This window comes from Loxodonta africana, chromosome 9, assembly GCF_030014295.1.
Source record: "Loxodonta africana isolate mLoxAfr1 chromosome 9, mLoxAfr1.hap2, whole genome shotgun sequence".
Lineage (NCBI taxonomy): Eukaryota > Metazoa > Chordata > Mammalia > Proboscidea > Elephantidae > Loxodonta > Loxodonta africana.
The window spans coordinates 55,174,384-55,199,688 of record NC_087350.1 but is presented as its reverse complement, the minus strand read 5'-3'; the positions used below and the strand labels follow the sequence as shown (position 1 = coordinate 55,199,688).

The 25,305-nt window shown below is 37.4% G+C and overlaps 1 protein-coding gene across 2 annotated transcripts; it reads right to left on the bottom strand.

Moving 5' to 3' along the window:
• Positions 1 to 204: 204 nt before the first annotated feature.
• Positions 205 to 25,296, bottom strand: LOC100655625 (N-acetyllactosaminide alpha-1,3-galactosyltransferase-like). Of its 2 annotated transcripts, XM_023544974.2 has the most exons (6): positions 24,633 to 25,296; positions 23,870 to 23,955; positions 23,162 to 23,194; positions 20,246 to 20,299; positions 15,421 to 15,552; positions 205 to 4,308 (listed from the first exon to the last, which is right to left on the bottom strand). In XM_023544974.2, exons 2-6 carry the CDS (start codon positions 23,947 to 23,949, stop codon positions 3,615 to 3,617), a joined length of 993 nt encoding a protein of 330 aa, XP_023400742.1. In that variant the 5' UTR covers positions 23,950 to 23,955; positions 24,633 to 25,296; the 3' UTR covers positions 205 to 3,614. The 2 variants fall into 2 exon arrangements, with proteins under 2 accessions (XP_023400742.1, XP_023400741.1); XM_023544973.2 differs by having other exon boundaries at positions 23,870 to 25,296.
• Between the last annotated feature and the right edge of the window lie 9 nt (positions 25,297 to 25,305).

Below are 25,305 nucleotides of genomic sequence, written 5' to 3'. Positions count from 1 at the left end.
CCTGTACATGATTGTTCAAAGTAGCTTTATTGGTAATAGTCAAAAAGTAGAAACAACACACATGCCCATCAGTAGGTGAATGGATAAACAAACTGTGGTATGTCCATACAATGGAGTAGTATTCAGCAGTGAAAAAAAGAAGTATTAATATATGCCATAACATAAATGAGCCTTAAAATAATTATGCTATGAAAGAAGCCAGTCAAAAAAAAAAAAAAAAAAAACAGTACATACTGTATGATTCTATTCATATAAAATTCCTAAAAATACAAAATACTGAACTACATAGTTCACATTTTTATGTTTTGGCTGCCCAGAATCTGAGCACCCTTCGTTTACTGGGAGTCCTAAGTTTGAAAAGCAGCAGTATGGAAGCTGAAATAGAAATTTCCTCTCTCCACCCCTTGCAGCTAAAAGATGGGCACATGACTTAAACTGCTTGAGATGCTAATCAGATGTTCCTACCTGGAATTTTGAGCCTTAAGGACGTTCAGTGGTAGATTATTTGTGGTTGCTATAGTGGAATTGACTCGACAGCACTGGGTTTTGGGTATAGTGGAGTCCCGCGTTAACATTATGGAAGATCCTTCCAAAGGTATGAAGGTCAGCAGTGAGATACTGAGTGTGGCAGGTGATGGGGCCAGGGTCGGTATCCAAACTGATTATTCAAGTGGCAGGTTCTTGTCTGTACCTTCCCTCCCTTATCTCCCTCCTATTTCTTGTTCTGTAGGAATTCTGTAAGCATCGTGAACAGCTTCCTACTCTTCTGTGGTAGACATTACTATTACTCACCACTATCCATTTCTCCCTTCCTTTCTAGGCAGATGGTAGTCTCCATTTCCTATCCCTCTTGCACGTAGGCAAGGACATGTGATAAGTCCAAACTGGGGCAGTGAAAAGACCCTGCACGTTTCTCTTCCCTTGATGCAATGACAACTTTCCAGATAGTGGATCTTCCATCGTTCCGGGTCCCCAAGTGATAATGTGGGGACCTACCTTCAGGCCTCACTGAATATGTTAAAAAGGATGAGTGAAATTTGTGTGTTAGATCACTGAGATTTGAGGGTTAAATTATCCTATCCAATAAGCCATTTCATAAATTCTTTCTGTCCTTAAATTAACCGCAATCAGTTTCAGTGCACTGACAAATTCAGGTAGTGGTACCAGAGAGGGCGTTGTAGGTAACATCAACCTCAGGAAAATAGGAGGAATCTAGAATTGGTTATCAGGCCTTGTGTGGGGTTAAAGGCAATGAAAAAAAAATCACATCAGTATTCAGGCAGCCTGTAGAATATAGTAGTAAACAGCTAATTAAATTACCCTCAGGCTCACATAGAATGAGGTACTCATTGAAGGCAAAGGCTTTAGGGCAATTATGGCCTACAATAAAAAAAATATGAGAAGATGATGAAAATAATGATGATGATGGTAGTGAGTACTTACATAGCACTTACTATGTGCCTGGCCCTGTCCTAAGCACTCTACATATATTAACTCATTTCATGAAATGGGTGACATAAAGAAATCAAGGACCAACCGGCAGTTTAAATGGCTGCATCTAATGGCACTAGACAGTTTAAAGAAAAAGCACAAAGTTGGAGTCAAAGTCTCCTTTGTGATTCTGACTTCCATCAGACAGCAGCACCCTCCCTGGTTGCAGTGGGTTCCAGCTCCCACTGTTGACCTGACTTTTGGCTTTGGTAACACCACCTCCTTCCTGTGTTTCTTATGCCCTAGGGATGGTCACAGCTTCTCAGTTTCCTCACTGCCCCATTTAGCTGCTTAGCAATTCCATCACCTGCATAGCCAATTCCCTCCATTAAAATCCTGCATTCGAAATACTCAGATTTTCCTGACTGGACCCTGATTGATAGAGCTCCTGGTACTAGAAGTAGGTAGTCTGATATCAATTTGCTTTTGCTGTATAACAAACCACCTAAAATCTTATCGGCTTAAAGCAACAGTTATTTACATTTGCTCACAAGCTCTATGGGTCATTGAGTGGTTTTTCGGATCTCGGCCCACCTCAGCTAGTCTCAGCTCGGGGAGCACTCATATATCTACAGCCATTTGGTAGGTTGATTGAGGAAGGGCTTGTTGGTTTAGTATGGCATGTTCACATGTCTGGCTGCTGGCTGGCCGTCAGCTAAGACAATGCAAAAGGATATGAATACGAAAAGAGGATAATAATGACTATTTTTGCAAACCATCTACCGAACACTCTAAGAAACAGACACTCAAAATGGGATTCTGGGATTGGGTTGATCACCTGTTTGAGTCTGACATCCCATGAAACCTCTTTACAGGTAGAGGAGGGTTACTAGAAATCTTTGGCATGAGGAGACATCACGATCATTTAAATTATCACCTGTGTGTGTTTGGGAGAAAGTGTCAGTTGGCGGGAAGACTGTGGGACATTAAGCTGCTGCTATACTCACCACTGAGGTTATAATGAGTACAAGATCTCTAGGATGGGATTGCTGCTTCTGATTATTCTGGAGAGCTTACAGAAATAGAGTGATAAGCCTAGAATTTAAACTCTCAGTTCAAGGCGTGGATACAGAGCCAGGCATCTTTTATGGTGTCATTTTTTTTGTGGTCATAAGGCAGACACGGCTGAGGGTAAGGCCACAAATCTAATTACATGATATACATGATTTGAAAACCCACTGCCATAGGGTCGATTCTGACTCATAGCGACCCTATAGGATAGAGTAGGGCTGTCCCAAAGGGTTTCCAAGGCTGTAAATCTTTGCGGAATCAGACTTCTGCATCTTTCTGCCATGGCACAGTGGTTAAAAGTGCTCAGCTGCTAACCAAAAGGTCGGCGGTTTGAACCCATCAGCAGCTCCACGGGTTTGGTTTTGGTTTCCACTACTGTAATTACAGTGACTTTCCCTTATCCATGCCTCTGTTGTTATTAGCTGCCATCAGGTCAGCCCCTTGACTCATGATGACCGCATGCACAGTGGAATAAAATACTGCCCAGCCCTGCGCCATCTGCATGATTGGTTGTGACTGGACCTTTGTGATCCATAGGGTTTTCGCTGGCTGATTTTCAGAAGTAGATCACCAGACCTTTCTTCCTAGCCCATCTTAATCTGGAAGCTCCACCGAAGCCTGTTCAGCATTATAGCAACACACAAGTCAGTACTGACAGATGGGTGGTAGCTGTCCATGAGGTGCATTGACCAGGAATCAAACTTTCGGTCTCCCACATGTTCAGGCAAGAATTCTACCACTGAACCACCCTTTTCCTTAGGCATTATAAGTAATATATATCTATTGGGCTCAAATTATTTCAGGTTTCATTTTCTTGTGACAGAATCTATTTTGTTCAATGTGGTCCAACAAATAATATTTCCTCAAAATTCACACAAGATATGAAATCAGTGTGCATATGATTTCAATAAATTAATTCTGCAATTACCATGTCCTGTGTTATAAGACTCAAAATGAATGTGAGGGTAAGTATGCATTTGCTGTGTTAGTGGGATTGTCATTTTGCTAGCGATTTTTTTTTGAAGTGCTAAAATTTGTTAAGTGCTAATTTTCTAAGTAATAAGACAAAATAATACTCTTAGATTCAGAAACCTGAAAAAAGGACTATAAAATTACATTGCCTTTCTAAGAAACTGATAATCTTTAACATCCCAAGATAGTTTGACAACCTTAATATCAGAAGTCATTGTTTGACGATAATCCCAGCAGTATTCCGGGGATAAGATTTTAGTGGGTTTATGGAGAAAGAAATACTTGTTTAAGTGGCTTTCATCATGCCACACTGCTTCAATGTTATTTTTCTTGTCCTTCATGATTCCTTTTAAGCACTCGCTGGCAATATTTAGAACACGAATGGGAGTGCCACCAAAAACAGCAGCATGGTAATAAAAATCTCCCTTACCCACAGGTATATATGCTTCTGATAATTGACTTCTTTCATAAGGCATCATAGTAGTATTTGCCTGATACCAATAAGCATGTAACTGAGCTACCGACTCCCCCAGAGTCTCCAAGCCATATTTGCTTTGGAAGATTTGATCCACATCCATGCAAAAGAGGAAGTCAACTTCATATTGGATGTGATCTGCAATGTGCTCACTGATGGTCTTCATGCGCATCATACTGATATCTTGCCATCTCTTCTCTCGTTTAATTTCAAAAACTTTGAGTGTGCGGAGGGGACCCAGATGTATCCAAGGCATCCTGGAGAAGTCATCTACCATGACATACATTATGACTTTTTGGTCAACCATAAAAAACTTATCAGCAGATAACATAAATCTAGACAGATAGAAGTCAATGTATCTGTGAAGGAAATAAGAAATGATTACGTTCATCTCCTTATATTTTAGTGGAACACATACTATTTAAATTATACTTAATGTAATTTATCTAACAGTGCTACTAAGCAACCAAATATGAGCTACGTTTCTTGAGTTGTACATTAAGTAGTATAGAAGAAAGGTAAATTATCTGCCTTTCTTCTCCCTGTTGGGGTTCTATGAAGGAGTACCTCATGGGAGGGAATAAAACTTGGTGAAATCAGGAAACTGAGCAGAGCCGAGATCCAAATGAGAGCCAGAATTTTCAGGGGAACTTGCTTTGGAGGTTGTAGGCAAGAAATGTCTTGGGTCGTTGCAGGAAGAGTTACTGTTGTCTATAGTTTGCTTTGAGAAATCAGTTATGCACAAAAAGCCAGAGGTGGCATGGTCAGTACTCTACTTTCTCATTTCTATTTAAAGTTATGTTGTTGTTTTGAGTATATACACAGCAGAACATACACTAATTCAACAATTTCTATAAGTACAATTCAGTGACATTTATTATATCCTTCAAGTTGTGCAACCATTCTCACCCTCATTTTCCTAGTTGTTCCTCCCTCATTAATGTAAACTTACTGCCTCTTATCGTTCTTATTTTGCCTTGTGGTCTTAGCATGGTTCACAAAATAGTCCACAAGTCTATAACATAGTTCCCTATTAAATCACAATATTTACCTGTTTATAATATGTTGGTCAGTTATGATCACAGCATATTTTTCCATTACTTTTTAATCATCCTTTTTCTTTGTTTTCTTTGGAAATATTATATGTTTCTAATTTAGCACTCATCACACAACTTAATCCTGGGTAATAAACTTCTTGTAATACTTGTGGCAATTTTTCATTCAGCCTTTATCCCCTATACTTATCACAGATTTTGCCAGTGAGAAAGCTTTAAAAATAGCTCCTGGGTCTTTTTGACATGTTGCTCTCATTTTTTAAAGTCTCTTTTTCTTTTGGGCACAAGAAGCTATCCCAGACTCATATTGTTTTTTTCCATGTTCCAGTCCAAGAAACAGCATTTTTTTCAGGAAATCCTGATTACTTTTAGTGTAGAAGAGAATTTAGAAACCGAGGGAAGTCATTGTTTCTGAGCCCTTTTAGTGGCTCATCTGTCTTTTCCCTTTCCATATTTATAACTTATTTCTCCAACAGTGAATAACATAGCTCCCTCTATCTTCCATTCATTTACTCATTTGCTGAATTTCTTATTACACAAAGAGTAGTTACCAGAACTGCTAACACGTACCTCTAAAAACAAACAAATGAACAAAAAAACAGCTAACTAGAGTTCAATATCTGTTTACAATTCTTTTTGTCTTTAGGTTGAGGGTATATAGTCAAGTACTGTGTTAAAAAGTTTTTTTTTTTGGTATTGTGCTGGAAGTCCTAGCCAGAGCAATAAGGCAAGAAAAGAAAATAAAGTGTATCCAGATTGGAAAGGAAGAAGTAAAACTACCTCTATTCACAGATGACATGATCCTATACATAGAAAATCCCAGAGATTCCATGAGAAAGCCACTGGATCTTATAGAAGAGTTCTGCAAAGTGGCAGGGTACAAGATAAACACACAAAAATCAGGAGAACTAACAAGAAGAACACTGCAAAGGAAATCAAGGAAACAATACTATCTATAATAGTCCCCCAAATGATAAAATACCTAGGAATAAAAGTGGCAATCTGCTCCTGTAAAGATTACGGCCTAGAAAAACTGATGGGGCAGCTCTACTCTGTTACATGGGGTCGCTACGAGTAGGGATTGACTTGAAGGCACCAAACAACAACAACGGGGATATAAAGACCTATGCAATGAAAACTATAAAACACTACAAAAAATAAACAAAATTCAAACTCACAAAACAAGACCAAACTTACTGTTCTGACAAAGACTGGAGAAACCCCAAGAGTATGGCCTCTGGGGGCCCTTTTAACTCAGTACTGAAGTCACTCCTGAGATTCACCCTTCTGACAAAGATTAGATAGTCCCATAAAACAAACAATAATACATGTAGCTAAGCCATGTATACGAGACTAAATGGACACACTTGCCGAGGGGCAAGAACAAGAAGGCAGGAGGGAACAGGAAAGCTGGACTAATGGAAATGGGGAACCCAAGGTCAAGAAGGGGAGAGTGTTGACACATTTCAAGGTTGGTAACCAATGTGACAAAACGATATGTGTATTAATTGTTTAATGAGAAATTAATTTGTTCTGTAAACCTTCAACTGAAGGAAAAAAAAAAATCCCTACAAGAAACTAAAAGCGAACCATGTAAATGGAAGAACATTACATTCCATGCTTGTGGATTGGAAGACTTAACATTGTGGAAATGTCAATACTACCCAAAGAGATCTATAGATATAATGCAATCCCAACCCGAATTCCAACAACTTTCTTTAGTAAAATGGAAAAACTAATCACCAAGTATATATGGAAAGGAAAGAGACCCTGAATAGTCAAAGCAGTTTTAAAGAAAAACAAAGTAGGAGGCCTCACATTTCCTGATCTCAAAACATACTGCACAGCCACAGTAATCAAACCAGCCTGGTACTGGTTCAATGACAGACACAAAGACCAATGGAATAGAATTGAGACCCCAGAAATAAATCCATTCATCTATGGGCAGCTGATTTTCAACAAGACGTCAAAGTCTATTCAATGGGGGAAGAAACAGTCTCTTTAACAAGTGGTACTGGCAAAATTGATACCTACTTGCAGAAAAATGAAACAGGATCCATACCTCACACCATACACAAAAACTAACTCAAAATGGATTAAAGACCTAAATGTTAAAGCTAGAACTATAAAGTTCCTGGAAGATAACATAGGGACAAAACTGTGGAACCCAATTAGGAAAAAAAAAAAAAAAATCATCAACACAACTACAAATACATGAACAATAGAAGACAAATGAGATAATGAGGACCTCCTAAAAATTAAATACTTATGCTCAGTCAAAAGACCTCAACAAAAGAGTAAAAAGACAACTTAAAGACTGGGAAAAAATCTTTGGGAATAACATATCCAATAAGGATCTAATCTTTAAAATGTATAGAGAGCTTCAACAAATTAACAACAAAAAGACAAGCAACCTAGTTAAAAAATGGGCAAGGGACATAAACAGACGCTTCACCAAAGAGGACATTCAAGTGGCCAACAAACTCATGAAAAAATACTTGCAATCACAAGCCATTAGAGAGATGCAAATCAAAACTACAAAGTGATACCATCTCATCCCTGCAGAAATGGCATTGATTAAAAAAAAAAGAAAAATGAATGCTGATGAGGATGTGGGGAGACTGGAATGCCAAGCCACTGCTGGAGGGATTGTAAAATGGTACACCCTGTATGGAAAATGGTTTGGTGGCTTCCTCAAAAAGCTAGAAATAGAAATACCTTATGATCCAGCAATCCCACGCCTAAGTATAGACCCTAGAGATCTAATAAAAGTGACATGGACAGACATATGCACATCTATGTTCATTCCAGCATTATTCACAATAGCGAAAAGACGGAAACAATCTAAGTGCCCATCGATGGATGAATGGACAAACAAAATGTGGTACATACATACAATGGAATACTACAGAACCATAAAGAATAATGACTCCTTGAAACATCTTATAACATGGGTGAATCTGGAGGACACTATGCTAAGTTAAATAAGTCAGTCACAAAAGGACTTTCATTGTATGATTGCACTTTTATAAGAAGACAAGAGTATATATATATATACACAGAATATATATATACAGAGTGTATATATATATATATATAGAAACCAAAGCTCATTGGTGGTTACCAGGGATGGCTGGGGTAGGGGGAGGTGGTGAGAGGGGAAAGCACTCTTGAGATAGTAGACACTTGTCATTTTTGGTGATGGGAAAGGTAGCATCAAATGTAGTTGAAGTACACGTGGCTTGACCAAGGTAAATGATGTCACTAAGAAGTGCACAACAGAAAAGGAAGTTTTTGGTAAAGAATATGACAAATATAGTTTGTGCAGTTACATAAGTATGTACAGCTAGTCCCTGACTTACGGCAGGGTTCTGTTCTGACGACTCCATTGTAAGTTGGTTCTGACATAAGTTAAATACCTCTTTATTCTTTTTTTAGTTTTCATTATTGCCTGCTATATGGCAATATATATATATTTTTAATATTTGAAAAAAACATACAGCTAGCCCTCTGTATCTGTGGGGGATTAGTTCTAGAACACCCCACGGATACCAAAATCTTCAGATGCTCAGTCCCACATATAAAATGGTGTAGTATTTGCATATACCCTAAGCAATCCACCCATAAACTTTAAATCATCTTTAGATTACTTATAATACCCCATATGATATAAACACTATGTAAATAGTTGTTATACTGTATTGTTTAGAGAATAATGACAAGAAGCCATGGAAGGCAAAACCTTGAAAGGGCAACTATTGTATTTCAATCCACAGTTTTGGTTGAATCCATGGATGCGGAACCCAGGGATATGAAGGGCCGACTGTGTATTGACCTAAATCTCATACCTTATACAAAAATTAACTCAAAATGAATTAAAGTTATAAATTTAAAGCTATAAAACTTTTAGAATAGAACATAGGAGAAAGTCTTTGGTACCTAGAATTAGGAAAGAGTTTTTAGACTTGACCTGACAAAAGAAAAATTGATAAATTGTACTTCATTAAAATTATAAACTTTTGCTCTATGAAAGACACTGTACAGAAACCATTTTCAAATCACATATCTGAAAATCAACTTGTATCCAGAATATATAAAGAATTCTCAAAACACAGCAATGAGAAAGCAAACACTCCAATTAGAACATGGACAAAAGAAATGAAGAGACATTTCATTGAAGAAGATACACAGATGGCAACTAAGCACACGAAAAGATGTTTGATATCCTTAGTCATTAGAGAAATCTAAACCAAAACCACAGTGAGATATCACTACACACCTATCAGAATTGCTAAAATGAAAAAATAATGACAACACTAAATGCTGCCAAGGACATGGAGAAACTAGATCACTAATATGTTGTTAGTGGGAATGTATAATGGTACAGCCACTCTGGAAAAAGTTTGGCAGTTTCTTACAAAACTGAAAATGCAGCTGCCATATAATTCAGTAATTGAACTTCTGGACATTTATCCCAGAGAAATGAAGGCGTATGTTTATACAAAAACCTATACATAAATATTTATAGCATCTTTATTTGTAATAGCCCCCAAATTGAAATAACTCAAGTGTCTTTCCATGGTGAATGATTAAGCAAACTCTGGTACATCCATACCATGAAATACTACTCAGCAATAAAAAGGAACGAACTGTCGATACACTCAACAACCTTGATGAATCTCCAGAGAATTGTGCTAAGTGAAGTAAGTCAATCCCTGAAAGTTACAACCTGTATAATACAATTTGCATAACATTCTTGAAATGACCAAATTATGGAAATGTAGAACAGATTTTAGTGGTTGCCAAGAGTTAAGAAGGGGATGGAGTTGAGAGGAAAGTAGGTGTGGCTACAAAATGACAACATACAGGATCCTTATGATGATGGAAATGTTCTGTATCATTGACTATAGACTGTCAGTATCCTGGTTGTAATATTGTACTGTAGTTTTGCAAGATGTTACCATTGGGGGAAACTGGGTAAACTGTACATAAGATCTCTCTGTATTAGTTCTTATAATTGCATGTAAATTTATAATTGTCTTCAAACAAAAAGTTTAATTGAAAAAAGATTAATTAGAAGAAGCCCTGTCACATCAAAGTAAAATGAATAAAATTTTGAAACAACACAAAGAATCAAAAGCAAGCTATAGAACTAAGTAATACAATAACTGAAATTAAAAACTCACTGGTCAGGCTCAATGGTAGAGTGGAGATGATAGGAAAGAATTAGTGACTCTGAAGACAGATCAATAGAAATCAACCAATCTGAACAGATTAAAAATAGAATGAAAAAAATGAACACAATCTCAGGGATCTGTGGAGTAGTAACAAAAGATTTAACATTCATGTCATCTCTGTCACAGGAGGAGAGGATAAAGAGGGCAGGGCTGAAAAAGCATTCAAAGACATAATGACTGTAAACTTCCCAAATCTGACAAAAAAACATAAACCTACAGATTCAAGAAGCTGAGCAAAATCCAAACAGGAAAAATGTATAGAAATATATGCCAAGACATATCATAATCAAACTTCTGAAAATGTTAGGCGCTAAATACAAAGAAAAAAAAATCCTGAAAGCAGATTGGGAAAAAAATACACTACCAATAGGGGAACAATAATTCAAATGACAGTGGATTTCTCATCTGAAATCATGGAGGCTAGAAAGGAATGGATTAATATTTTCAAGTACTGAAAGAAAAGAACAATCAACCATGAATTTTACAGCCAGTAAAAGTACCCTTCAAGAATTAAGGAGAATTGAAAATATTCTCAGATTAAAGAAAATTAGAAGGAGGCTTGGACATCAAGAAGCAAGAAAAGACAATGGAATAGGTAAACACGGGAGTAAATATAACAGACTATCCTACACATTGATATCCTAGGCATTAGTGGGCTGAAATGGACTGGTATTGGCCATGTTGAATTGGACAGTCATATGGTCTACTATGCCAGGAATGACAAATTGAAGAGGAATGGCATTGCATTCATCATCAAAAAGAACACGTCAAGATCTATCCTGAAATACCTTGTTGTCAGTGATGGGATAATATCCATATGCCTACAAGGAACAGCAGTTAATACGACTATTATTCAAATTTACGCACCAAACACTAAGGCCAAAAATGAAGAAATTGAAGATTTTTACCAACTTCTGCAGTCTGAAATTGATTGAACATGCAATCAGGATGTATTGATAATTACTGGTGATTGGAATGTGAAAGTTGGAGACAAAGAAGAAGGATTGGTAGTTGGAAAATATGGCCTTGGTGATAGAAACAATGCCAGAGATAGCATGATAGAATTTTGCAAGACCAATGACTTCTTCATCCCAGATACCTTTTTTTCACCAACATAAACTGACTATGCACGTGGACCTCACCAGATGGAATACACAGGAATCAAATTGACTACATCTGTGGAAAGAGATGATGGAAAAGCTCAATATCATCAGTTGGAACAAGGCCAGGGGCTCACTGTGGAACAGACCATCAACTGCTCATATGCAAGTTCACTTTGAAACCAAAGAAAATTTAGAACAAGTCCATGAGAACTGAAGTATGACCTTGAGCATATCCCATACGAATTTAGAGACCATCTCAAGAATAGATTTGATGTGTTGAACACTAATGACCGAAGACCAGTTGAGTTGTGGGGTGACATCAAGGACATCATACATGAAGAAAGCAAGAGGTCACTAAAAAGACAGGAAAGAAAGAAAAGACCAAAATGGATGTCAGAAGAGACTCTGAAACTTGCTCTTGAAAGTCGAGTGGCTAAAGTGAAAGGAAGAAATGAAGTAAAAGACCTGAACAGAAGATTTCAAAGGGTGGCTCCAGAAGACAAAGTAAAGTATTATAATGACATACGCAAAGACCTGGAGGTAGAAAGCCAAAAGGGAAGAACACACTGGGCAATTCTCAAGCCGAAAGAACTGAAGGAAAAATTCAAATCTTGAGTTGCAATATTGATGGATTCTATGGGCGAAAATATTAACAATGCAGGAAGCATTAAAAGAAGGTGGAAGGAATACACAGAGTCACTATACCAAAAAGAATTGGTCATGGTTCAACCATTTCAGGAGGTAGCATATGATCAGGAACCAATGGTACTGAAGGAAGAAGTTCAAGCTGCACTGAAAAAAAGACACTGGCAAAAAACAAGCCTCCAGAAATTGACAGAATACCAATTGCGATGTCTCAACAAACTGGAAGTGCTCACTCATCTATGCCAAGAAATTTGGAAGACAGCTACCTGGACAACCAACTGGAGGAGATCCATACTTATGCCTATTCCCAAGAAAGCTGATCCAACAGAATGTGGAAATTATTGAACAATATTAATATCACACACAAGTAAAATTTTGCTGAAGATCATTCGAAAGTGGCTGCAGCAATATATCGATAGGGAACTGCCAGAAGTTCAAGCCGGATTCGGAAGAGGATGTGGAACTAGGGCTATCATTGCTGATGTCAGATGGACCCTGGCTGAAAGCAGAGAATACCAAAAAGATGTTTACCTGTGTTTTATTGGCTATGCAAAGGCATTCGACTGTGTGGATCATAACAAACTATGGATAAGTTTGGGAAGAATAGGGATTACAGAGCACTTAATTGTGCTCATGAGGAACCTGTACATAGATCATGAGGCAGTCATTTCAACAGAACAAGGGGATATTGCGTGGTTTAAAGTCAGGAAATGTGTGCTTCAGGATTGTATCCTTCCACCATACTTATTCAATCTGTATGCTGAATAAATAATCTGAGAAGCTGGGCTATATGAAAAGAATAGGGCATCAGGACTGGAGGAAGACTCATTAACAACCTGGATTATGCAGATGACACAACCTTGCTTGCTCAAAGTGAAGAGGACTCAGAGCACTTACTGATGAAGATCAAAGACCATAGCCTTCAATATGGATTACATCTCAACATAAATAAAACAAAAAGTCCTCACAACTGGACCAATAAGCAACATCATGGTAAACAGAGAAAAGATTGAAGTTGTCAAGGATTTCATTTTACTTGGATCCACAATCAACACCCATGGAAGCAGCAGTCAAGAAATCAAAAAACACATTGCACTGGGCAAATCTGACAGAGCAGATGAAAAATGATGTATGTCAAATGTACCATGCAAACATAAATAAAGCAAGAGTGGCTATATTAATAGCAGATAAAATGAACTTGAAAGCAAATTACTGAGAAAAAGTAATGATAAAAGGTTCAATCCACCAAGAAGGCACAGCAATCCTAAATGTGTATGCACCAAACAAAAGAACTTCAAAATACATGAAACAAAAACTGATATACCTGGGAGGAAATACACAAATCCAAAATATAGTTAGGGACAACCCTCTTAGCAATTGACTTGTATACTAAGCCGAATATCAGCAAGGACATAGAACTCAACAACACCATCAACCAAAGGATTTAATACACATTTACAGAATACTCCACCCAACATATTCTTGTCAAGTGTCCATGGAGCATTCACCAAGCGATATCAATTTCTTTGTCATAAAACAAACCCAAAAAATTTTAAAAAAGAATTTAAATCACACAAAGTATATTCTCTGACTGTAATGAAATCAAACGGAACAATAATAGGAGGGGAACTAATACCTCTATTTGATTCTCACCTAGAATCATTGCTTCTTCAAGGCTATCATTTCAGGTCCTGCTAACTTTAAAGTCCTTTTTTATAACTAGATCCCAACTAGTGTTAATATTTTAGCAATAAATGTTGGGCTTTTTCTTTCTGAGGATGAATTTTCTTTGTGCTTTGACTAAGATCCACTTGTCACCTCTTTTGCATGGAGTCTTTTAAGCCTTGACTTTCTTGTTCTCCTCACCCACAGACTTGTAGCTCTGTCAGAGTTTGGTGTTTCTCTATTTGCAGATAATATGAGGGTTGTGGTATTTGCTACGTCCCAGTAATGCTGAGGAAACCCTGGTAGTGTAGTGGTTAAGAGCTACGGCTGCTAACCAAAAGGTTGGCAGTTCAAATCCATCAGGTGCTCTTTGGAAACTTTATAGGGCAGTTCTACCCTGTCCTATAGGGTCATTATGAGTCGGAATCAACTCAACGACAATTGACAATGACAAAGTAATGCTGAAGCCATGTGTAATGTGTGGTTTTGTGTTATTGATTTTACAGTTTGGGGGAGCATGTATACGGAGATTTGGATTCAGGCAGCCTCCATTATTCTCCATATTCATGATCTGCTCATGTTTCTGAATGTTTTTCGTCACTCATTACCCATCTTAGGAGATCACAGTGCAGTTCACAACATAGCCCAAAATGTAGCCTTGAATGTCACAATTTTTCTTTTTGATGTTTATCATTTCTATATTTTGCTTCTGCTGGCCCTGGTCAAAGCCAAATGCTATAGACTTTTCTTCACCTAGCAACAACACCAATGTGGAATGGGATTCCTACAGCGGTACTGTTAGGGTCTATTTATGTCCCTAGATCTCACCACTCTAGATAAGGAATCATTGTTGGATTGTCTCAGGATTATGCAACCTACTTTGAAAATTCAATACACGTCATGAGTTTTGTAGATGTATGCATCCAGTTTGGTGCCTTCTCCATATTTACACTTTTTGGTAAATCTTCAAAGTTAAAAGTTTGACTTGGAATTTTTCTTAGTTTTATAGAACCTGAACTGTTTATCTCCTTTTTGTTTATACTTATGTTGTTCTCATAGGGTTTCAGAAGCTGGAGGATTGACTCAAGTAGCTGTATTCATCCACCTTTAAATGAAAGTATTGCATTATAATTATTTTTTTCAGGTGTCTATTTATGGTTCTTATTTTATATTTGATTAGGAATTAAGGGTGCATTGATTCTTTATTCTAAAGTTACTGGATGATTTCACTTACTCTTTTATTTTAAATTTTTTGCATAATGAATTGTAGTCAGAAAATGTGGCATGTAAAGATTCTACTGTAGATAATTGCAGTTACCTTATTTTGTTATGTATTGAACCAAAGATGAACGAGGACATAAAATAAAAAATAGAATTAACAATGAATTTCTCTAAGAGCAGTTTATGACTTGAGAAAAACACAGAATGAAGCAAATTATTGGATTGATCCAGTGTAAAGACACTGAAGAATGGCTATTTCAGAGGCATAAATTTGTGAAGAAAGAGTGCATTTTAAATGATTTGCAACAGACCCAGGAAATGAAGTTAATCTTGGGAAGGAATTGTAAAATCAGATAATAGAAAAGAAATTGAGGGATTAATGTTTTCTGGCTGAACCAAGTGGGCAGTGATATTTAGAATTGTTGCAGAGATTGTCCTAAAAAGAACAACTATTAAGTTAAATTATGAGGTACTTCAGTAAGTATTCTCATATTTTCTAGAACAAAAAAGCCTGAATGTGAAGGACACTTGACTTCATTACTTACCTTCCAACAGCAAATACAGTCAACCCCACAGTAATTTTATGATTTGCATAATAATTTTTCAAGACTCTTTCATTGTAAGTGCCATGCCACACAACTGGAGCTGACCAGTTGGTAGTCAAGTTCACGTGTGCACTGTAAGAAAGACATAGCATTTTGAATAGAATACCTTTTAATAAAACAGCAAAAGATATTAATAATGCATAAAGCCTTGTGTTTGATTGCTGAATTTCCTTAACCATAACCCAAAGCCTAGATGATTTTGATAAATTAGATTAACTGTTTATCAGAAAGGGCCAGATCACTATAAAAGTACACTTACAAATTAGTTATATTGTGATTGCAAAATCCTTGAGGACACATAGTTTAAATGTCTACCCAGTCTAAAATAATAATCTTTCTTATATATGGGACAAAATCCCCAGGCTCTAGGATTTTGACATTGATTATTTTTAAAGACCACTCATTTTGAAAAATGAGTTTCTTAGTTTTCATAATCTGAAATGCTGCCAGTGCTGATACTACTATATGCCAATGCCTAAAAACCATATCTATAAAGTTGTTTCATATGAGGACTTTGATTCTTACTTGAGGTAGATCCATTTAAGCAATAAATAATTTTTCTTTTTTTGTATCCAGATCCTGGATACAAAGAGAAAATAAACAGTGAAAACAGTGGGCATCTGTTGAAGCTTTTTAGACATGCCTTTTAGATAACAAAATGGAATTGGTAAAATGAAATGTAGTTCAACCAAAGCAGATTAAAGGGCACAGATATCAAAGCCGAGAGTCGATATATGGTGAGGTCTTTAATGAATCAGACACAAAAGGACAAATATTGTATGATCCCATTTATATGAAATATCTAAAATAGGCAAATACATAGAGACAAAATGTTATTAGTGATTACCGGGGCATGGAGGGGAGGGGAAATGAGGAGTGATCGCCTAACGGGTTCTGAATTTCTGTTTGGGGTGATGAAAAACTTTCGGAAATAGTGGTGGTGATGAATATATTTAATGTCACTGAATTATATACTTAAAATGGTTAAAATGGCAAATTTTATGGTATATGTATTACCTCAATAAATTTTTTTTTTTAAAGCAGTAGACATACGTTGAGGGAAAAAAGTTCAGCAAGCCACAAACAAGATAAGCTCAAAACCACACTGTGACACATCATAATCAAACTGCTAAAAATCAGATATAAAGAAGAAATGCTGAAAAGCAATCAGAGAAAAATGGTACATTACAAAATTTAAATGACTGCAGATTTCTCATCAGAAACTATAGAGAGCAGAAGATAGTAGAAAAATAATTTTTATTGTGGTAAGTATATATATAAAACAAAATATTTGCCAACTCAACATTTTTTACATGTACAATTCAGTGACATTAAGTATGTTCATCATTGTCATGGATTGAATTGTGTCCCCCCAAAATATCTGTCAACTTAGCTGGGCCCTGAATCCCAGCATTCTGCGGTTGTCCACCATTTTATGTGATTTCCCTCTGGGTTGTAAACTCTATCACTATGATGAAATGAGATGGATTAGTGGCAGTTATATTGATGAGATATACAAGATTAGATAGTGTCTTAAATATCTTTGAGATATAAAAGAGAGAAGCGAGCAGAGACACAGGGGGACCTCATACCACCAAGAAAGCAGTGCTGGGAGCAGAGCGTGTCCTTTTGACCTGAGGTTCCTGTGCTGAGATGCTCGCAGACCAAGAAAGACTGATGACAATGACCTTCCTCCGAGCCAACAGAGAGAGAAAGCTTCCCCTGGAGCTGATGCCCTGAATTTGGACTTGTAGCCTACTTGACTGTGAGAGAGTAAACTTCTCTTTGTTAAAGCCATCCACTTGTGGTATTCTGGGATAGCAGCACTGGATGACTAAGACAATCATGTTGTGCAGTCATCACCACAGTCCAGTTCCAAAATTTCTCGCACCCTTAGCAGGAACTCAGTGCCCCCTAAGCAATGCTTCCCTCTTTCTCCCTGCCTTCTGCTGCTGATAACCACTAATAAACATTCATCTCTATAGATTTGCCTATTCTAGATATTTCACATAAGTGGAATCATACAATATTTGTTTTTTGTGGCTGACTTATTTTACTCAAGGTTCAGCCATGACATAACATGTATCAGGACTTCGTTTCTCTTTATGAATAAGTAATTTTCCATTGTACGTATGTGCCACACCTTGTTTATCCATTCATCTGTTGATGGACACTTGGGTTGTTTCCACCTTTTGGCTATTATATTCAGTGCTGCAATGAACACTTGTGTAAAGCCATCTGTTTGAATCCCTGCTTTTGTTTTTTGGGGGCATATACCTAGGAGTAGAATTGCTGGGTCATAGTGATTAGGAGCTTGCCTGCTAACCAAAATGTCAGCTGTTCAAATCCACTAGCTGCTCCTTGGAAACCCTATGGGGCAGTTCTACTCTGTTCTATAGGGTTTGCTATAAGTCGGAACTGACTTGACAGAACCTGACAGCAACAACAACATGGTAGAACTACCAAACTGTTTTCCAGAGCAGCTGTACCGTTTTACAATCCCATGAGCAATAGATGAGGGTTCCAGTTTCTCCACATCCTTGTCAACAACTGTTGTTTTCCTTTTTTTTTTTTTTTTAATCATAGTCATCTTAGTGGATGTGAAGTGATATCTAATTGTGATTTGGGGTTTTGTTGAATGCCTTTTCAGCATTGATTGGGATGATCATGTAATCCCCCTGGACCTTTGTTCTATTAATGTGGTGTATTACATTGATGGATTTTCAAATGTTGAACCAACCTTGCATCCCTAGGATAAATCCCACTTGATAGTGTTATATAATCCTTTAAATATGCTTTTGGATTTGGTTTGCTAGTCTTTTCTTGAGGATTTTTGCCTCTATATTCATAAGGGATGCTGGTCTGTAGTTTTCTCGTGGTATCTTTGTCTGGCTTTTATACCAAAGTAATGCTGGCCAAAAAAAATTGGTTAGGAAGTGTTCCCTCTCCTATTTTTTTGAAAAATTTACAAAGGATTGGGGTCACTTTCATAAGCGTTTGTTGAATTTCCTAGTGAAGCCATCTAATCCAGGACTTTTCTTTGTTGGGAGGTTTTTGATTACTGATTCGATTTCTTCACTTGTTATGGGTTTGTTGAGATTTTCTATTTCTAATTTAAATCAATGTAGGAAGTTAATGTGTTTCTAGGAATTTATCCATTTAATCTGGGTTATCTAATTTGTTGGCCTACAATTATTCATAGTATTCTCTTACGATTCTTTCTATTTCTGTAAGGTCAGTTGTGATATCTCCACTTTCAGTCCTGATTTTTTATACTGGCATCTTTTCTCTTTTTTTGTCAGTCTAATTAGAGGTTTGTCAACCAAGCAACCAGGCAAATGCTTCATCAGAAAAAAAAAAAAAAAAAAACCTACAGGGAGCTCAACAGAGAGTCCCTGATGGAGCAGGAGAAAATTATGATTCAGAGCTCAAATTCACATAAAAAGACCAGACTTAATGGTCTGACTGAGACTGGAGGAGTCCTTGAAGCCATGGCCCCTGGACACTCTGTTAACCCAGAACTAAAACTATTCCTGAAGCTAACTCTTCAGACAAAGATTAGAGTGGACTATAAAACATAAAATAATACTCATGATGAGTGTGCTTCTTAGTTTAAGCAGATTCTTGAGACCAAATGGTCAGCTCATGTGCAGAGGTGGGATGAGAAGGCAGGAAGGGACAGAAGCTGGTTGCTTGAACATGAGAAACGCAGGGTGAAAGGGGGAGTGTGCTGTCACATTATAGGGATTGCAAGTAATGTCACATAACAATATGTGTATAAATTTTTGTATGAGAAATTAAGCTGTAAACTTTCACCTAAAGCACACACACACCAAAAAAAGGTGAATCTTGGGAAAAGAACTTTATGGTGTTTTAACATACTCTGCCTCATCCTCCACTCCCATGTCAGCAGCAGCCTTGAAAATAACAGCCAGCCTTCTTAATTTAGGTTCCTAGTACCAGAGGGAGCAGAACAGACCTTATTTTCAAAGAATTGTTGTTGTTTGTTTTGACGTGTCTGGTGGCTCCTTTATTTCACCTAACTCCAATCTCTCCCAGTACCAAGGCAGCTATGCAGTAGATATTTGTCAAAAGCACCTAAAGGCAAATGTATTAGCCACTGCTGTCTGGAGCAGGGGATAAGATTTGGCTCAAACGATAGACAAACCCAAAGCTTAAAAGAAAAGCCTGGAAAAAGAGATGCTTTGGGGAACAATATCTTTGAAAAAGCTCCCACATATTCCTAGGAATCTAGAAATCCGCGCACATGCCCAGGACTAGGTGTATGCTTACAAAAGACCTGAGGAGGCCATAAGCTCTCATGTCTGACTGACCTTCAAGCTCCATACCAGCAGGAAATGAAGGCTACGGCAGAGTTGTACACTGCCTGGCTGAACACTGAAGGCATGCCCCAATATGCACACAGAGAGACCAGAGGAAGACTGTTGCACTAAAGCATGAAGTGCCCAGAAAATCCATCTTTATTATTTGGGTTTTGGTTCTCTCATTAGTGAAATGAGGAAAAGCAACCAAATGATCTCAAATATACCCTTACCCTTTTAACTTGCCATCAACCTAGGACTTCTAAGGTTACATAATCTAAACTCTCACTCATGGTAGATGTCCATCCCCAGTGGGTCTTGGAATAAAAAATTCATCTACTCTGCAACATTTGGAATACCAGTAGTAGTACTGATGACATTCTTAAACTTCTTTGAGCAAATCTATAGATTAATCTCATATGGTGCAAGACTTGGATTCTTACATGGGATAAAACCAGTTTGATAGCCGTAGTTCTTCTGGTTGATTATTCAGAGACCTATAAGGAAAAATAATGCAAAGGGTCACACTATATCTACTAGAGTTTTAGATAATTGAATGTCTACCCAATCTTTGGCTGTATTATAATAAGGTATAAAATGAAAAGATAAGAATGAAACAATAAAAAAACCAATGATGAACTTTGATGGTGGCAGCATGGAAAAATCATGGTTTCTAACCTCAGATGTACTCTCTATAAAAAAAAGAAATACTCAGAAATCCTCATGTGTTTCTATAGTTAGCTCTCATTCTCATTCTTTTAGTTCTTAGAGAAAATAGTAGGGAACAGATAAAAGGTCCCTGAACTTTCTGACACTCACCTCCAAATTTACCTATAGTACTAAATCTTTGTTTTGTTTAAATCTTTTCTATCATAATGGAAATATATCCCTACTTTCTATCTAAGGTTAGCCTTAAATATCCTATCTCCTCAGAAGCATTGACTTAGCAATTATTCTCAGGTTTTCTCCTAAGCTCTCTTATTTTATCACTTGACACTCTCTTCTGGACACTTCTGTGGCTTCAAATTTTTATGTACAACTTTGACCTCTCTCATGAACTTAAGACTCATATATCCGTTTTCTGAAGTTCATTACTTGAATTTTTTGCAGACATTACAAAGTGAAGGAAGATGTTCACTTTTAAAGTCATCTTTTCTCCCCAAAAGTCACTCCTGTGCATATGTTGTCTCATCTCAGTGAATCCACCTAGATTGGCAAGACAGAAGCATAAGAGTCATTCTATACTCAGAGCACTTCCTAAGCCCCAACATCAAATCCATCATTCAGTTCTCCTAGTTTTAGCTCCAAAACATCTCTCAAATCCATCCTCTATCTCCATTCTCTGCCACCAAACCATCATCTCTGGTCTGGCCTACCTCAATAGCTTCCTAATTGGTCTCGTTATTTGTACACTTAAAGAAAAACTTTGTAGTGCGAAAAGTTTCAAACATATGCAAATGTAAAGGGAATACTATAATGAACCTCCATATACCAACTCCCCAGAGTTAACAACGCAGCACACTCTCTGCCTGTCCTTGCATTGCCCCTCTTCGATATATTCTCCACACTTCCACTTTGCTTCCAGTGCCATGTTTCTGAAGTGCCAACGTTACTATGTTACTATTTTAACAGTGTTCGGTGGCTGCTAACCAAAAGGATGGTGGTTCAAATCCACCAGGCACTCCTTGGAAACTCTATGGGGCAGTTCTACTCTCTCCTATAGGGTCACTATGAGTCGGAATCGACTTGAAGGCAATGGGTTTGGTTTTTGGTCAGTGGCTCCCATTGTCCTGAGGATCATGCCCACATTCCTTATATGGCCACAATGTTCTTCACGAGCTAGCCTTTCACACCGTTCCAACCACATCTCCTACCAAGCCCTACACGTAAAATTTTCAGGATCGATGGCCTTTTTTCATTTCCTTAAACGTGTCACAACTTTAACCAGCTAATTCTCACATATCCTGCACATCTCATTTTTCTTCCTTCCTGAGGGAAGTGTTCCCTAACCTATTAGGTTCCCTACTCTAGTAACTAATACTTATTGAGCACTTTCCTAAGTATTATCTAATTTAATCTACACAGTACTCCTATGAGATAAGTATTATTATTATTACCCCATTTTACCAAATAAGGAAACTGAGGCACAAAGAGTTTTTATTATCTTGTCAAGGGCCATACAGTAAGTAGGAAGACAGGCAGTTTTGCCTGAGTCTTTATTCTTCCTTCCTGCTATATACTCTAATGGCACCCCAGCTATCGAGCTAGGACACCTTAGGGAAGCTGATCTTGGGCTGAGTTAATGAAGGAATTGGGCATTTGTGGAGCTGAGTATGTCTCACATATCAAGAGACTGCCTTTGTCCCTATGTACACAGATAGAAGTAACAGCAATGTCAGGGATGTGACATCGATACAGTTTTCTACTCAGGTACCCGCTACCATTGACAGCTGTGCCTTTGGTTGTTGAGTATTAGTATGATTAGGCTGTAGAGCCTTGATGCTAAGTAGAACTAATACAAGTAATAGAGAGAACTATTGTTAGAGTATATTGCAGTGAACATATTTTGCCAAAAAACATTTTAATCTACTCCCACTCCCAGTCTCAGTTGCAGCAGACTTTCCTTGAAATGTTCTGGCCTTTGCTTAGGGGCTTTCCCGTTGTTTTCAGGTGGCTGAAGTTACGGCCCTCTATTAGCCATAGCTGTACACAGGAGAAACGTACGTACTGTGTCCAGACCATGAAAACCTTTTTAATACATTATTTTCATGCATGCCACAGCTCAGCCAGATAACATGGTCTTAGTGGGGGTATTGTAAATCATAGAACCATGAGAAAGATAAGGTCCATGGACACAATAAACATGAGAAAAGAAAGCTGCTTCTCACTTCACTATGTGGTTCCATGCTATAGGAAGAAATTGAAGAACATATTATAATACTGGATCTTGCATAATCTTTGGAAAAGTTTTTCTCTCTGGACACATTCTGTTAGCATCGTTTTGTGGGTGTCATGCAGTCAAGAAAATCCCTTGAGAGGCTTTGAGTCAAGTCTTTACTCCTGTGTGTTTGTCCAGAACTTTAAAAGACCCAAGGCTACAGGGGGCTGGATTCTGGCCGTGTAACATGTTTCCCCTCACTAGTCCCCATCTTTCCACCAGGGATGGCACTCTGCCAGTCTGCTCTTTCTATGGCTCCTAGCATTCTAGAACTTAAGTACATGTCTCCAACATGCATTTTTAAAATTGTTTTGGTTTATCCTGACTGCAGGAACCAAGGACCCACAAGTACCCCCATTACCCTCCAACCAGTTTTGTCCTCCAAGAGCAGGTCATAGCATATTTTTAAGTAAAGACTTACCAGCACTGATACATCCTCTGTAGTTTCTTTGTGCTTAGGACAAAAGAAAAGCATTATATTACTTTTGAATTATGTAAAGCATCCCACATTTAAGATGACTAGACTAGAGTTAGAATCCATCAATCCATTCACTTTATTCACTGGATATTTACTGAACACATACTTTGTGCCAGGTAAATTGTTGGTGATAGAGATACAGTAATGAATATAATAAATTCATTGCAGTCAAGGACCTCATATACTATATCTTAAAAAACAAAACAAAACAAGCCCCTCCCATACCTAATTCTTTGAGACACAAATAAAAGAGAGTATTCAATACTACCAAAACAATGAAACTTGCTAATTGCCAGTTAAGTCCTCTACTCTTCATTGATTTGTGAAGGGCAAATACCATAGGTGGTGCATGAAGGAAGTTAAAGATGCCACTTTGAAGATTTCAAAGTGTCAGTTTCTCCATAACGTTCAATAAGTCGTGTTACACTACCCCACTAGCTTGGTAACTTAACATTGCTTATCCTCACGATGGCCCTATAAAGGATTATTTTTTAGCTTTGATCACATTAGAAAAAAAGGGTTTGGGGGCTGCATGCTATATTTGAAAGAAGGGATCTCTGATTTATTCATGGGGTGAGCCTATTGCCTTCTTGACATACTAGATCCTTACCAAATATCAAAATAAAATATTCATTAAGTTTTTATAGTTACCTGAAATGATACTTCCTATGTGTGGCCCATACAGACAATAAAATCAACAACAATAGAATTATTTTTCTTTTGTTTATCATCCTTTCCTGGGAGGAAAAGAAACAGATGAAAGTGGATGAAATGAAGCACAATGTATACAGAGTAAGCTGTGGTAAAGCCCGCTTCTCCATGACAAAAACTAGATAATTTAATCAACATTGGCTAGCTCCTTGGATATCTCTATATGTGAAAACGGAACTGAGTCAGAGCTAGCGGCAGAAAGTCTTAGGATGGTCTTGGCTGGCCTTATGCAAGAAATTTTATAGACTTCATTTGTGTTTTCTAAAATAGCTTTGTCTGCATAAGAGAAACATAAAAATGCCACCTTCCCAGCCTAACCTACAAGGTTGGGTGTCAGCGAAAAGAGATAACTATGAATATACATGCATAGGCTCTAAAGAACTACATACTTATGAAGGAAATTATTATTTTTCATTATACATTATAATGAAGTGGATCATTCTAAGAAAGGTGATCGGACTGATAATAGCATAAAATATATGCCCCTTCTCAAAACTGTTTGAATACAAAGTTGATTCACACAGAGCACTGGCAGGAGGTTCAGTTGTAATTTTTAGGTTCTCATCATACTGACTTTGGATTTTCAGACATTAAGTTTACAAAAGTCCTTTGTGTCATTTAGTCAATGAAATATTCAATTGTCTGTGTGCAGAAAAGGAATTGGGGTGGCTCAGTTTGGTTGAAATTAAGGATAATCACTTACCTTTTCCCCCTAAGATCATGTAAGAATTTTATACAGCTTTTTCCTTGGAGGCACTTATTTATGCCATAATGGTTTGGGAAGACACATGGCGGATCTTAAGAGGTCAAACAGTGTTCAAACCGGACATTTTGAGACCTTTGAGAAATTATGAATTAGATAACCTAGTACTGATTCCATGGTGCTCTCTAGTTTGTATGTTACTACTTCAGTCTTATGTCAGATTCTTTTTTGATGATGAAATAATTAGATAGTTGCAGTCATAATGATTCTTATTCCAGGAGCTTCTCTTCATCATGGCCAAAGGAAAGGATCTCGTTCTATGATTGAAAGAAAAGGGGGAGGGGGCCGGATTTTTAAAGTTCCTTTAATTTTTTGGTTTTTTTTTTAAAGCTTTATAACACATTTTTTATTGAGGCATAATGTACATAAAATAAAATAGAACACATGTAATTAAGTGTGTAGTTCATTAGGTTTGTACCTACATACACATATACATGTACATATATCCGTGAACTCAGTAACTGTCCTTGTGCCTCTTTGAGTCAGTACTCTCCCCCACCCAAGAAACCAATGCTTTGATTTCTATTACCACAGCTGAGTTATTTCTGTTACACAGGCACATGTCAGAGATATTGCAAGTTTGCTTCCAGACCACCGCAATAAAGCGAATATC